At 41.0% G+C, this 14,870-nt stretch overlaps 1 protein-coding gene across 1 annotated transcript in view; it reads right to left on the bottom strand.

Moving 5' to 3' along the window:
• ANKRD55 (ankyrin repeat domain 55) overlaps positions 1–14,870 on the bottom strand; it is a 96,560-nt gene that overhangs the window by 1,872 nt on the left and 79,818 nt on the right. Inside the window, exons 9-11 of the mRNA XM_070246824.1 lie at positions 13,057–13,224; positions 9,247–9,908; positions 932–1,024 (exon numbers count right to left, since the gene is read on the bottom strand). Coding sequence (XP_070102925.1) covers positions 932–1,024; positions 9,247–9,908; positions 13,057–13,224 — 923 coding nt within the window. The remainder of the gene's footprint in view (positions 1–931; positions 1,025–9,246; positions 9,909–13,056; positions 13,225–14,870) is intronic.

Below are 14,870 nucleotides of genomic sequence, written 5' to 3'. Positions count from 1 at the left end.
GGGCTGCTCCTAAATCATCCAACCTGCAGATAAGAGGATGTGGAGGGTATGTGTGTGTGCGTGCACAAGCATGTGCACGCTTGTGCACATGTTATAAATGTGTGGGGTGGGATAAGAAGAAAAGGAAGGAAGGAAGTTAGAATCCACTTGGTACTGCTTGTTTCATGAAGTAGCTGACTCAGTATCCTGTAGTTTTGCTCCTGGCTCTGCTACTCACTGCCTAAGTGACGTCAGGTAAGTCATATGACCTCTCTGAACTCAGTGTTCTCATCTGTACAACAGGAATAATAATAGAATACGCCTCAGAGTACAGATAGGAGGATATACAAACGCCAAATTTCTGGGTGTGGGACTCAGGAATCTACTTTATAACAAGCATCCCAGGTAATAATGAGGCACACTCAAACTTGAAGATCACTGGCCAAATAGCATATATTAATATTTTATATTGTGAGACATTTTTGTATAAAATACAAAGTGAATCAATAATGCCAAAAGTAATACTAATGAACAGCATCGACTTGATTACTCCTTTCTGCTTAGGAATCTACAGCTTGTGAGCACAGAGGTGGCACACATTTCTATCCATCCGACATCGTAAGGAAACCAATGTCAAGAGGCCAGTCTTAACAGAAGAATTTTTAAAGCACCTTCTTAAAAACATGAAATAGTACATAGCAAAATAAACTTGTTATTGTTTTTATAGTCCAAGCACAAAAATTCCTCAAAGGGGGGGGCTATTTTTTTTAAAACAAACATTACCAAGTTGGATGAAGCTTTAAAGACTTTCTACTCTATTTTCCTGTAATTTTCAAGTTTTGGTGCCTGATGTTCCCTTCAAAAATGAAAGTAAACTGAAAAAATAACATTTAGTTGTGTCTAGACGTGTTAACACTTGCAAAGGAAGCTGAGGAAGATTCCCAATACTTACATTTTTGGTCCGGTAGAGGAGCTAGGTTGTTCCGGGTGAAAGGAAGGTCCCTGATTTTGGGTCTGTTTGGGGAAAGACGCTGAAAACTTTGTCCTGGAGACAAACATATTTGCATCAGTTATTTGAGACTCAAGTGCAAATATAAAATCCAATGGATAAGAGAATCGTAAAAGTCGTTAGAGATTACTAAATTTAAGACACTTACAACAAAAACAATAATAATAGCTGATGCGGGGTCGGTGAGCCGAGGAGTCGAAAGAAAGATTTCTTAGACTCTCAAGATCTGGCAGTAGTGCTCTTTTATTTAGAGAATAGTGTGGAATAGCATGGGGACAGGACCCATGGGCAGTCAGAGCTTCTGCTGTTGCCCCCGCTGGCATGGGGACAGGACCCATGGGCAGTCAGAGCTGGTGCGTGGGGACAAGACCCACGGGCAGTCAGAGCTCCTGCTGCTGCCCCGAGTTGAGGGTTAGGGCTAAATTTAAGGCATAGGTATATGATTCATCTCTTTACAAGACAAAGGAAAGAACATGAAAAAAGTTAAAATGGTATCAGTGCAGGTGGGGTCTGGTCATTGGGTGATCCCATGACTTTTAGACAAGAATCAAATAGGATTAAGTAAAGGTCAGAAGCCACCACCCTAAATCAGTTACATGAGATTGCCAGACAGCAACCAACTTAAGTTCTTGCTTTCCCCATTAAGAGCTTCTAGGGATAAGGTCTTCTCTCCTCTTCTTCCTGGCACAGAGAGGGAGGCATCTTCACAGATAGAGGTTTCTCTTAGAAATGTAAATGTTTCCCAACAAAGGGGTAAACAAATTCCACTCCTTGGAGCCTGAATCTCATCTGTAGTTTTAAAACTAACCAGCCTAAAAATCCTCATCATAAGCCATTTTAAAATTAAGCAGCCTAAAAATCCTCATCAATAGCTACACATTACTATTATTTCTATTATATGGCAGTCACTGTTTAAATGAAGGAAAAGATTTCAGAAGTCATTTCTTGGATGAACTAGTTTAAATAACATTTTATAAACAAGCACAGTTGGCCACCCACTCTATGAAACATAAAAGTTTGAAAAATTAAAATAGGGCATTAATGCATCACATAGTTGTCAAATCTGTGATGAATGAGCAGGTGATGAATAGGATGTATTCTTGCAGAGCAGTGTTTCTCAATCCTGGCTGCACATAGGAATTATGCGACGAGTTAAAAAAAAATGCTGCGCTGGCTAAACCCCAGATCAATTAAATGAGGATCTCCAGGGTTGGGATAGGGCATCAGAGTGTTATGAGCTCTCAGGTGATTCTAATATGCAGCCAGGACTGAGAATCAGTGACCCAGAAGATGGGAGCTGGGTGCAAGCACCTGGTAGATTGCCATTGTCTAATTTAGACTATAAGCCTCGCTGTGCTGGAGCCCCGCGTACCGGCCCTTGGGAGCCGTTGGGTTAAATTTTCAGGGGTTTTGTGAGCTGGTTGACAGCACACTGGTGGCTTGACATTGGCCATGGTGGAAGTATCTACACCATGGGAATCAGCAAGCACTGATTTTCTCCTGGGGAGCCAGCTATTAAATATTTACCAACACACTACTGATTACAAGAGATGAATGTTCCAAATATCTGAAAATAAAAGAGAGTACACAAAAGTGAAGTCCATTTAAAAAAGTGATCGAATGATATAAGGAACAGCTCAGGCTCCGGGATCTGACAGGATTAGGCTCCCGTGATTCTCAGCTCGGCATCAATTTCCTCATATATAAAATGGTGAAAAGAATTGTATCTGTGTTTTTCAGTGGTCATAAAGATTAAATAGGAGAACAAATGTAAAGCATTTAGCTTCCAGGGTAAACACTCAATAAACATTAGCAGTTATAGTTTTATTCTGTGGAGTACTTAACACAATCTCCTGGACATGGGGCAGGTATTCATTTGACCTTTTGCCTAGTCCCCTAGTGGAACCAGAATCACTATAGTAACACTCATTAAGGGTTTTAGTCTTCTGTTTGGGCGAAGGAATTCTTAACATAAGGGAAAATTTTCAAAAAGCATTAGCCAAGATCCACCTTCCACCTGCTTAGGCGAGTCCAACGGTAGACTTGTAGGGGCAGCCACCTGAGCAGCGTCATCTGATGAAGCTGGAGCAAAATTTCCAGTCTCCTTGGTGGACATTTTGCCATTATATTTTTATTCCTTTGAACTCTGAAGGTCAAATAACTTCCTGAGCCATTATTGTAAAAGGAAACATTCCTGAGTAGAATGACAGTAAACCTTTATCAGTTCAGCCCCTTTTCATCCCTGAATACTTGAGCAAAAATTTGCAAAACTAAGAAATGAGATAATGATAATTATGGATAACGTTTATTGAGCACTTACTATTGTCAAGGACACGGCTAAATGCTATAGGCATAATCTCATTGAATCCTAACAATCACCTTCTCTTGTGAATAGATACTGTTATCAGCCCCATTTTACAAATGAGGACACTGTGGTTTGGGGGAGTTCTCAAATGTGCTCCAGGTCACATAATGGGAAGCCCGAGAGCCTAGGCTCCCACTTAGGCCTGTTTGACCTTAACACCCATGTTATCCTGCCTCCCTAAGAGCCAAAGCAATATTGATAGGATGAGAGAAGTGGGCCCAGAGGGGCTGTGGCAGCGATTTGGGAGGTGGGAGGAGAGTTAAACTTCATTCTACATTGCACTTTGCTCAGGTTTGAAGGACAGGGTGGAGCTGTGCACAGCCCAAAGCTCTCTTATCTGCGCTGCAGGCACCTTTACAGTGTGTCCAGCCTGTGGGGACAGAGTTGAGGCCCACTCGCCTGGAATAAAAAGGCAGGAAAGGTTTTCACAGTTATAGGAAGGAACCAGAAGTGAATGAAAGATTAATAATAATAATAACAAATAAATAAATTCAGCATTCATCTACTGCGTACTCACTGTATTCCTGAGCCTAGGATACAAAGAGGAGGAGGCAAGGGGCTCAGGAGGGGCTCCCAGTATATGTTGGAAAGCAGACAGGTAAACTCGTACTTTTGAAACTCAAGAGTAGAGCTGTGAGGGCATCACAGAGGAGAGCGGGGTCCTGAGAGGTCAAGGTGTCTTGATTCCCATACACCTCGCTCCAATGTCTGCTCCACCACTTCCTAACTATCTCTGTGGCCTTAAGTAGGTGGGCTGACCTCTCTAAGCCTCAATTTCTTCATTTCTAGAATGGGGTAAAAACTCCTCTCCAGCAGTGTTGTTGAAGGGGAAGTACCTAGTTCACTGCCCTAGGAGAGGCTCAACGGGGTGGAGCTATTCTTTTATGATGAACGCTAGGAAAGAGCCACACCTCCTACAGAGGTCAGAGTGACTTTCACATAGAAGGTAAGTTTTGAGCTGGTTCTTAAAAGCTTGTAGGACAAGCACAGTGGATAGAACACAAATAACATGGGCAAAGGCGTCATAGAGTGAAAAGGTGTGGGGTTGTCAGGGAATTGAGAGCTATTCCAAGAACTGTTTAAAGGGGATGGGGGAAGAGGATTGAACATGGGAGGTGCAGAAACTGAGAATGGGAAGTGAGGCCAGGCCACGCTGAAGAATCCTGCCTTTGTCCCGGAAAGATGCAAAGCCTCTGCTGGGTTTAAATAGAGGGGTCATGGAATCAGACACACACAGGGAGGAGAGGGCATTGTTCCTAGGATAGTCTAGAAAATTCTGGAGAAGGAAGTTCTCTCTTGAGGGAGAGAGGAAGCCAGCACTTTCTTACTTTCCTTGTGATGGCTTGTAAATAACCAGGCTGGTAGAAAACACCACAGAGCTTTCTGTTCCATTTTCTCTGAAAGCTGCTGGCCATGAATTAAGCTGATGTGCTCCAAATTCCCTCATTAGGATAAGTGCCTCACCCCCCCATCTCTCTCCATCTAGCCCACTGACAGGTCTCAATAAATGTTAAGCAATAATCATTATAGCTAAATGTTCAGGGTTGCTGACGCAAGCACAGGATATCGGCTGCCAGGAATTCAAACAGTAGCACTGCTAGCCCCTATTATTTCTATTAAACCTAGGGCAGGAAAGCAGAAAATACAGAGTTAAGGGGCTATCTAGGTTCCAGTACAATTAACAGTATTCGATTGCTCTACCACGTTAGCTTTCACGTCAAATATGGAAGCTCAGTGTAGAAATCTGCTGAGTTTCAACCCACTTAGACTAACAACTTAAACCACTTAAAGGAACCTTCCCAACTGTGTCCAGAAGCCTCAGTAACTCGAAAAACAATACTTCAAAAAATGTCCACAGAAATAAATCCATAAAGGAGGGCAAATCTTTTTTATTTTTGGAAGGACAATATAGTTTCCAAGAAAATCGCATTGTAAGTAATTGGTAAGCATAGTGACAACTGGACTTTGAGATTTAAAGAGAGAAAGACATTGCCAGGGTGATGCCTTCCTCTTTAGAAGATCTTGATTTAAGTTCTAAATATGTCACTAATTAGCTGGGAGACTTTAAGCAAACCATTTTAACTTCTCTAGGCCACGTGAGCTAGAACTAGAAAGGGCCCCATGAGACAAAATGGTCCCAGCCTCTGTATCCAGAGGGTGAGAAAACTGTGGCCCAGAGAGATGACATGTTTTGCTTTATCAATCAGGGATGCTCCAGGAAAACAGAGACCTCTCTCAGTCTTTGAAACAGAGGGAATTTCATACAGAAAGTTGCTTATACTGGTGATAGAAAAGCAGAGAGGCCAGAGGACAAGGTAGAAGGACAATTTAGAGACAAGCCACAGCAGGAAGATGCAACCACATCTAGCCTGAAAGGATAAGGGGAAGAGGTGGTAAAACCAAGGCCCAGAAGCTGGTGGGAGCCAGAACCAGAGAGTAGGGGCTGTCTAGGAGGAGCTGGTGCCACTCTTGGAGACTCCACAGGAAGCAGAGGGACATTGTGTAGAACTACACCGTTTCCCTCTTTCTCCTGCCCTTACTCTTCTGTGTGCCTCCTAGTACTTGGCCCAAAGCACCTGGAAGCAGCTGCAAGGGAGCCTAGGAAGTGTAGTTCCCTGAGATTCAGCGTAGAGTGGAGGGAAAAGACTAGGTCTGAGAGCAAACAGGCAGTTGACTAGCACATTTACTTAAATTTCATCATCTTCAAAACAAAGGTCATCTCTAGCTTATCTCTAGGGCATAGGGCCTGGCATAGTTTTAAAAAGAAAACCAATGCGTGTGTGTGTGTGTGTGTGTGTGTTTAGTACGATGTTTAAATCACTGTTCTAAGTAGTTCGCCTGTATCAACTCATTTAATCTTAAAAGCAATCCACAGCCCTATGAATTAGGTATTCCCTCCCATTTTTCAGATGAGGAGACAAAGGCTTAGAGAGATTGAGCAACAGCAAGTAAGTGGCGGAGCCAGAATTTAAACCCAGACAGTGGGCTTTAGAACCCATTTCACCCACTGGAGTATGCCGCCTCCTGATAAATTAGGATGACAGACACTCAATAATCATTTAATAAATGAGTGAATGACTAAGGTGCTTTCCATTGAAAAACCCTATGATCTTGTATCTAAACCTGAGAAGAAAATCAATGCAAAGTCAGTTGCACAATCATTTTAGCAAATCCATATCCCTTAAAGCTCCTTTATAGGCTGAAGATTCTTGGGGGAGTTATCTTATCATGACTCAGTTGCCTAGAATGGCTCCTAGTTATTATCAGCACTCAAGAACATTGGCCAAAAAAAATAAATGCTTTGATAAAGACACAGCTGATTATTTAAGTTTCCCCATGGAGAATTTTGTTTCTGCTTTTCTGCCCCCCCCCAGGACCTTTCAAGTTACTTTTCACTGGAAAAGTGAAGCAAATCTTCAAACCAATTTTATTGAATTTCCTTTTATTTCAAATAATATAGGAAGTTTTAGGTGGCTCATGTGACAGAATCTACTAGCTCTCTATCCAATATCTCTTCTCTCCTCTCTCTTAGAAACAAAAATCCAATTTTGGAGGGACAGCCATGTGCCCAGATAAAAGAGTACAATGCTCAGGCTCCCTTGCAGATAGTCATGACCATGTGACTAAAGTTTTGGCCCATGAGATGTAAGCAGACATACGGGACTTATGGGAGATGACTTCTTAATGAGAGCTGATTCAGCTGAGAGCCATTCATCTCATTCCCTCTCTCCACTTCCTTTCTCCTGCTCTGTCAGCCATTATGGACTGTGAAATAACCTGAAGGATGGAAGCCATATGTTAAGCTGTGAAGCACACAGATGGGAGGAACCTGGCTCTTGGGTGATCATGGGGCCACCAAGCACCCGGGAACCAGCTACTTCCGACTTCTTTCATATGAGAGCAATAAACTTCTACATTGCTTAAACCTCTCTTACTTTGGATTTCTGCTACAGGCAGCTGAACCCAATCCTAACTGATAACAGAAATACAGCCAATGGTTGTCTTGGGAACAGAAAAAAACAAGACTTTCAAAAATTTCAAAAGATTTTCAAAAGAGAGGGTATTAGCCAGGACAGGACTAACTCCAGAAAGCAGACTGGGTCAAGGCCCTGGAGGCCACTAAAGTGACAAAAGATGGCAGACCAATATCTTTCCTTCCTTATCCTTCCGCGGAACAAAAGTGAAAACATTACCCATGCCGCCAACGAAATGGTTCAGTGTTTTGTGGAGGAAGTAAAATCTTGAGTGGAGTTTTTCTCAAGCACTAGGAAATAGCCTTCATGTGCTTATCCATATTTATCCTGTGCTTAAATGCATATGAATATGGAGGGAAGCCATACTCTACCTCACAGGCTTGAGACACCAGGCACACATGAGAGAGTGAGGAGAGCCAGACTCGTGCTGCATATTAAACAGGACAGAATGTTTCCTATTTCCAAAGATATATGGCCCTCCTCCACTTCTTAAAATACACATAGCCCTCTTCGTCTTTCATTCTTCTACTTTTGGCAGAAATATGAGTTCAAGAAATGTATCATTTTTTCCTCTTAACCCTAGCATAAGGAAAACAACAACACATTGATAAAGAACTGACACTCCACGGAGAGATGTTAGAGAGTGGTATGGACTGGGCTGGATGGGGGATAGTGATGTCTACGTGGTGTCCAAGGGGATAATGGTCACTCAGATCCGGGCAGTTATTGCCAAGTGGCATTTGGGTCCTGTGGTGCCAAACTTTTCAATTTCTCCAGAGAAGCTGGAATTTTATATTTTTGGGTAAAACTTTATGATTTTTAAATATTAGCAATTAATTCACTTAAAAATAAAGCAAGAGACGCAGTAATGAACTTATTTTGGAAGGCTGTTTTGTAGCCTCTGCTTTAGAACAATGGTTTCCAGTCTCTGGTGTGCATCAGAATCACTTGTGCACCATTTAAAAAAATAAAAATAAATTTTTCAGGGCGATGCATTTATTTTAAAAGGGGAGAAATAGATATATATTGCTTGTATGTGTATAAACATATAAATTCTTTAGTGTGATACATCTATCTAAAAGGGGACTATATATACATATGTATACATATTTCATGTATAGATATGTGTATAAAGTATTTTTGGAAGGATAAACAAAAAATCAATGCCATTGGTAGCTTTGGATGAGGGGCACTGGATAGCTGGGGGAAGAGGCAGGAAGGAGAGTTGCCATGTAGCCCTTTGGTGTGTGTGGAGACTTGAATCCTAAATGCTTGGTTGTCTTCTCTTCCTACACGTAGATAGAAGGCATTGCCATTTTCCCTCCTCCCTCACCAAGATTTTGCTTTGGTAGGTCTGGAGTGGAGATTGAACACCTGATTTAAGAACAAACAATAAAACAGACAAATCAACCCTTCATAGGTAATATTGCCACGCACTCCTGGTTAAGAATCCTTGCTAGTGGAAAAAGTAATATTTCTGCTCTAATCTGCCAGTTATCACACATATTTTCTGGGAAGATAAGGCACATACTTTTACTTGATGATTGCTCTCAGGATGAAAAAGCAGAATGCGTCCATAGCCCGGAAATCTTGAATCCAGTGGATTCAAGGAAAAAAGGGGGCCCATTTTGTTCTGGCCCTGTCATCCAGGCTATTGTCACTCCAGGTCCCAACCCAGAACTGTATGAGACTTTTTTTCCTGAGGAAGATTAGCCCTGATCTAATATTTATTGTCAATCTTCCTCTTTTTTAGCTTGAAGAATATTAGTCCCGAGCTAACATCTGATCCGAACCTGCGAATTCAGGCTGCTGAAGCAGATGCACCGAACATTACCACTATGCCAGGCCACAAGGCCAGCCAGAGACATTTCCTGTCTGGAGCCTGCCAGGAAAGAGGAAGAAGGAAGCAAGAACATTACCTGATGATGGATTATGTAGATAAGGAAGGTGTGGTGGCCCTGAGACCTCCTGGTGACTGGACCTGCTGGCGAGCAATCTGTCTAGCAGCTTATCAGAAGAAGACACAGTCCCAGTTTTGTAGAGCACCTGATTAGAATCACCTTTCCAGGGGTTATCTGGCAATGCCTGGCAGCCAGTTCTGTTATTCAATAAATCCTGCTCACTTCGACTTTTCTGAGATTGCTGGGCCATATGATGAGTACCAGAGCTCAGGCCGACATGGGAAGTGGCCCCCTGGGAGGTTGTTAGGAAGTTATTGCCCATGGTGATGGGTGGGAGACTCTGCGTTCTGATTGGTGGAAGCCCTTTCCGAGCCAAAGGCTTCTTTTCTGGCAAGAGATATTTTGAATTCTCTGAGGTCCTCTTCTTAAAGTCGACCATAGCCACCTGATTACCAGGCCGTTCTTGGCAGTTGGTATCCACGATGCTGTCAAAGGTGGTGATGATGTCATCAACTTCGAAGGTGTGCTCCCCACTGAGTCGGTCCCTGCTATGATCCTTCTGATAGGCTCTCTGCTCTTCTTTTTTGTTCTTGCAGAAGATTTGGTTGAGCATGCTGAACCGACCCTCCTTCTTCTGGGGTCTACCGTTCTCGGAAGGAAGGGGTTGAGCAGACTCTGTTCTGTGGGAATATAAAATAACAAGGATGCTATGTGAGCATAGGAAGTGGAGACAGCACCATGAACCCAACAAAATACTTCCCTCTACTCCATCTGCTTGAGCAAGTTGTCTTAGATCATCCAAAGACACCCCAAAGCCATCTCAAGTCAAAGGTGATGTGCAAGAACTCGCTACACCCTTGGCAATCCCCTTCCTTGCCATGGTCCGTCTCAGCCCAATAAGAACATTTCTTAGCCGGATTCCTCTTGCTTCCTCAGGAACCGTTCTTTCAAAATTTACCCCTAGATAATGTTTTCAGCAGGGGATAAACCAAGCTGAAAGTAGCTTAAAGCATTACTATTCTGACTTCTTAAGGACAATCAGTAGGAATGTAAACTTTAAGCAAAAGAGATGAAGGCCAAGGGTTGAGTTCAGTAGAAATGGTGGAGGTTGCAGAGGTGGGGGAGTGTGGCTTGAGGCTTTCTCTGAAAGGGATCCCAGGAGCCCCGGGCAGAGCGCTGACATTATCCACCTCAGGAAGCCTGCCACTTTAGGCTTCTTGTGTGTTCGTTGTTTCCTTTTCAGTTTTTACTAAATTTTCTATTGAAAAATATTTTAAAAATAGTATACTAAAGGAAGTCAAGGAAAGAAGCTTTTGTCTGGGCTCGAGCTGCAGAAGAGGAAGTGTGTATGCCAGAGGTCGGGTGTGGCTGCCGAAGAGAAGTGAGCGATGCCCAATGGGCAGGCAAATTCTAAAGCAAGAAAGGTCAGCAGTTGTCCGGCTGGCTCTTCTTTTGTGGAGAGTTTCCCTGAGGCACTAATCTGTTTTTGTTCCTTGGAAAATTCTGTTATTCTCTTTTGAGGCCACAATTGACTTAATGCTTTCTGTGGTATGAGTTAATGATGAAACCTGACCCATGTGTATGCCCTAAAAGCCAGACTGCAGCATTACTCTTTGGCGTGAGATATTGTACTCTGTAATTTGAAAAACATCACCACTTATTTTGGTTTCATATAATGAATGTTTTCTCTGCAGGTCACACAGTGCATAATTGAATCTTTATTCCTACGATGTATTTTTATCTTCCTTCTTTCACCTTCCAATAGGCTTTTTGAAATATTCAACAGAGCTTCTGAACTCCTAATACTACCAGACAGAACCCCTGGGGATCTCGAACATTCTGTCACGTTTCTCTACACAGAATACGCCCCTATGCTAATTCATGCTGCTTCAGCATCTTCTACACTCTATCTTCTGCTCTTGTTATAGGTTGTGATTTAGGCCAGTGGGTCTAAAGTGTGGTCCACTAAATCCCAGGGGCAGGGTCCCTGACAGTCTTTCAGGGGTTTCATGAGGTTAAAACTATGTTCATAATAATTACCAGGATGTTATTCATCTTTTTTGCTGAGCTGCCTTTTGTACCAACGTGTGCAATACAGATAGTGGGTGAAACTAGCACCAATCAAGGCAGTAGCATCAATGGACTTGCATTAAAAAATTGTCATTTGACTTAATAATGTCCAATGTTAACTTTATTAAATATTGAGCCTCAAATACACATTTTTTTTTACAAAATAGGAAGTACTCATAAGCAATTCTACTACATACTGAATTATGATGGTTGTCTTGAGGTAAACCACTTGTGCCAGCTGAACTAGATACTTTTTTTCACAGAACACCATTTTTATGACTTACAGACAGACTATGGTTATTTGGAGTTAGGAATTTGAAGAAATTTTCTCAAAAATGAACTAAGTGAGCCTGTCATTTCAAGGTAAACAATTGACAGTAATTGTTGCCAATGACAAAAGTTTAGCTTTCAAGTAAAAATTAGAATTTTATAGGGGCTGGCCCCGTGGCCGAGTGGTTAAGTTCATGCGCTCCGCTGCAGGCGGCCCAGTGTTTCGTTGGTTCGAATCCTGGGCGCGGACATGGCACTGCTCATTGAACCACGCTGAGGCAGTGTCCCACAGGCCACAACTAGAAGGACCCACAACAAAGAATATACAACTATGTACTGGGGGGCTTTGGGGAGAAAAAGGGAAAAAAAAAATTTAAAAAAAATTTGAATTTTACAAAGCTCATATGCACACTGTCAGCTTGACAGCTTCCTGATACACAAAGGTTTTTCTGATAAGATCAGTGGTGATATCAACAAATGTGATTTTTTGATATTGTATAATGAAATGCGTCATTTGGAAGATACTCATGACTAACTGAACCAATATTTTCCTAATGAGCAAAGCAAGATGTTACAAAATCATGCATGGATATAAGACCTATTTAAAGTGCAAGATTGACTAATGAATTTTAATGTAACAGAGTCCAAATATTTCATTGATATGGTGACAGAGTTCACATTGTAACTAACCTTTAGGAAACTACTACTTGTTAAGTTTGGTGTAATATCAAAGGAAAAGTATCACAATTTTCTGAAAAGGCTATTGAAATATTCCCTTTTCAACTACATATTTATGTGAGGCCAGATTGTTTTCATATACTTCAATCAGCACAACATATTACAATAGATTGAACGCAGAAGCAGAGGTGGGAATCCAGCTGTATTCTATTAAGCTTCTATTAAGATATCAAAGAGATTTGCAAACAATGTAGAACAATGCTGCTCTTCTCCTTAAATTTCCTTTCGGTTTTGAAGAATAGGTTATTTTTAACTAAAAATATAGTATTTATGTTAACATGTAAACGTAATGGGTTTATTATTAATTTAAATGAATAACTAAAATATTTTATTAAAAATTTCTTAGTTTTAGTTTCTAATGCCGTAAATATTGATGGGTGTAACTCACATGAACAAAAGGAGTTTGGGGTCCTCAATAATTTTCGAGAGTGTGCAAGAGTCCTGAGAAGAAAAAGTTTGAGAACTGCTGGTTTAGGCAAAAAGAAGATTAAGAGAACATGGTATAAAGGAAAGGGGAAAGGGAGAAAAAGGAAAGAAGGATTAAAATCCAGTAACTGTTAGGCTGATGGATTCAGGCTACTGCTATCATTTTGCTCCACAGAGTTGAGAACACATTACTACGTGTTAAATAATGGCAAACACAATTATTAAGTTATTGCTGGTTTTGCACATCAGCAATTAAAAAAATTTCACCCAATTTTATAAATCTCTGAGAGGAAGAAAAAAATGAGTGCCTCCTGGTGCGCTCACCTGCTCTCTTGGGAGAGGAGTTTGACACAGGCCGTGTGGCCGCAGTACAGGGCGTAGGCCAGGGGCGTGCTCTCATTGATGTCGCGCAGGTTGCTGTCGATGCCCAACTCCAGCAGTGACTGCACACAGTCTGCCTTCCCTGCAGCTGCGGCCCAGTGCAGGGGTGTCCTGGGGGACCATGTGGGAACAACACAAGTCTGAGCACATGAATGGTACAGGCTGCTTAGCTGGCAACAGCTCCTGCTCAAAGTCAGGTCATGGCAGGGAAAACTTGTTGCTATTTATAGCATGGAAAGAGTATAGACTAAATGGGGCTTGAGGGTGATGGTGTACATGTGGAGGGGTCTTTCCTCTAGCTCTGAGTATTCTCTGCCCTTTCGCTTTCTCTGGTCTTTCTGAGAATTTTCTAGAAGAGGAAGTGGTGGTAAAAGGTATGAAAAATTTTAGGTTCTTTATACATAGTGCCAAACCACCTTCTAAGACGATTGACTCCATTCATCCTCCTACCAGCTATGTCCCTATTCCTTTCCTAATATTGAGTGTCATTACCATCTTTAAAAGTCTTTGCCAAGTGGCAGTCAAAATGACACTTCGGTGTTGCTATCTTTTGCATTTCTTTAATTAATAGTGAGGTTGAACTTTTGAAATATATATTTGTTTGACATTTGAGTTTCCTTATTGAAATGACTCTTAATAAAGTGTACTTTCTCCATTTTTCTACTAGACTGATAATTTTTCTTACTAATCTATAGAGCTCTTTATATATTAAAGGTATCAATCTTTTATAGGTTATGTTTACACAAACATTTTCTCTCATTTGTTACTTGACTTTTAATTTTTAGTGATTTTCCATAAAATTAAAAAAAATAATCTCATTTAATTCCCACTTCATTTTTTGTTTCTTTCATGATTTTATGCTTACAAAGTTCTTCATCAGCCAGAGGGTAGATAAATATTCATCAGTATTTAAATCTTTATTACACTGTAAAATCAGTATTTTCTTATGAAAATGGAGGAAAAAAAATCACCAGAGACTGGGAGAAAATATTTGCAAATTGCATATCAAACAAAGGCCTTATGTTCAGAGTATGTAAAATCTTTCAAAATAGAACAATAAGAAAATCAAGCCAACTAAAAAAATTGGCACAAGCTCAGAACATACACTTCATCAAAGAAGATGTATGACTAGTAAATAAGCACATGAAAAGGTGCTCAATAACATTTGTCATCAGGGGAAAGCAAATTGAAACCACACTAAGATAGCACTACATACCTATCAAAGTGGCCAAGACTAAAAAACAAAACAAAGCAAAAATCCTAGCAATATCAAATGCCACTGAGGATAAGGAGCAACTAGAACTTTCATACATGGCTGGTGGGAATGCAAAATGGTATCAGCCACTCTGGAAAACAGTTTATCAGTTCCTTCTATAGTTAAACACATACTTACCATATGACCAAGCAATCTCACTTCTAGATGTTTAACTAGAAAAATGAAAACTTATGTTCACACAAAAAACTGTACATGAATGTTTATAGTAGCATTATTCATAATCACCCCAAAATTGGAAACAACCCAATGCCCTTCAAAAGGTGAATGAATAAACAAACTGTGGTTCATCCATACAGTGGAATACTACTCAGCAATAAAAAAGAACAGGCTACTGATATGTGGAACAACAGAGACGGATCTCAAATGCACTCTGCTAAGTGAAATAATTCAGCCTCAAAAGATTACACACTGCATATTTCCATTTCCATGGCATTCTGGAAAAGGCAAAACTGTAGAGAAGAGAACTAATCAGTGGTTGCCA

This window comes from Equus caballus, chromosome 21 (assembly GCF_041296265.1).
Source record: "Equus caballus isolate H_3958 breed thoroughbred chromosome 21, TB-T2T, whole genome shotgun sequence".
NCBI lineage: Eukaryota > Metazoa > Chordata > Mammalia > Perissodactyla > Equidae > Equus > Equus caballus.
Note: the sequence above shows the minus strand (reverse complement) of the source record. Positions and strands in the feature narration are given on the sequence as shown.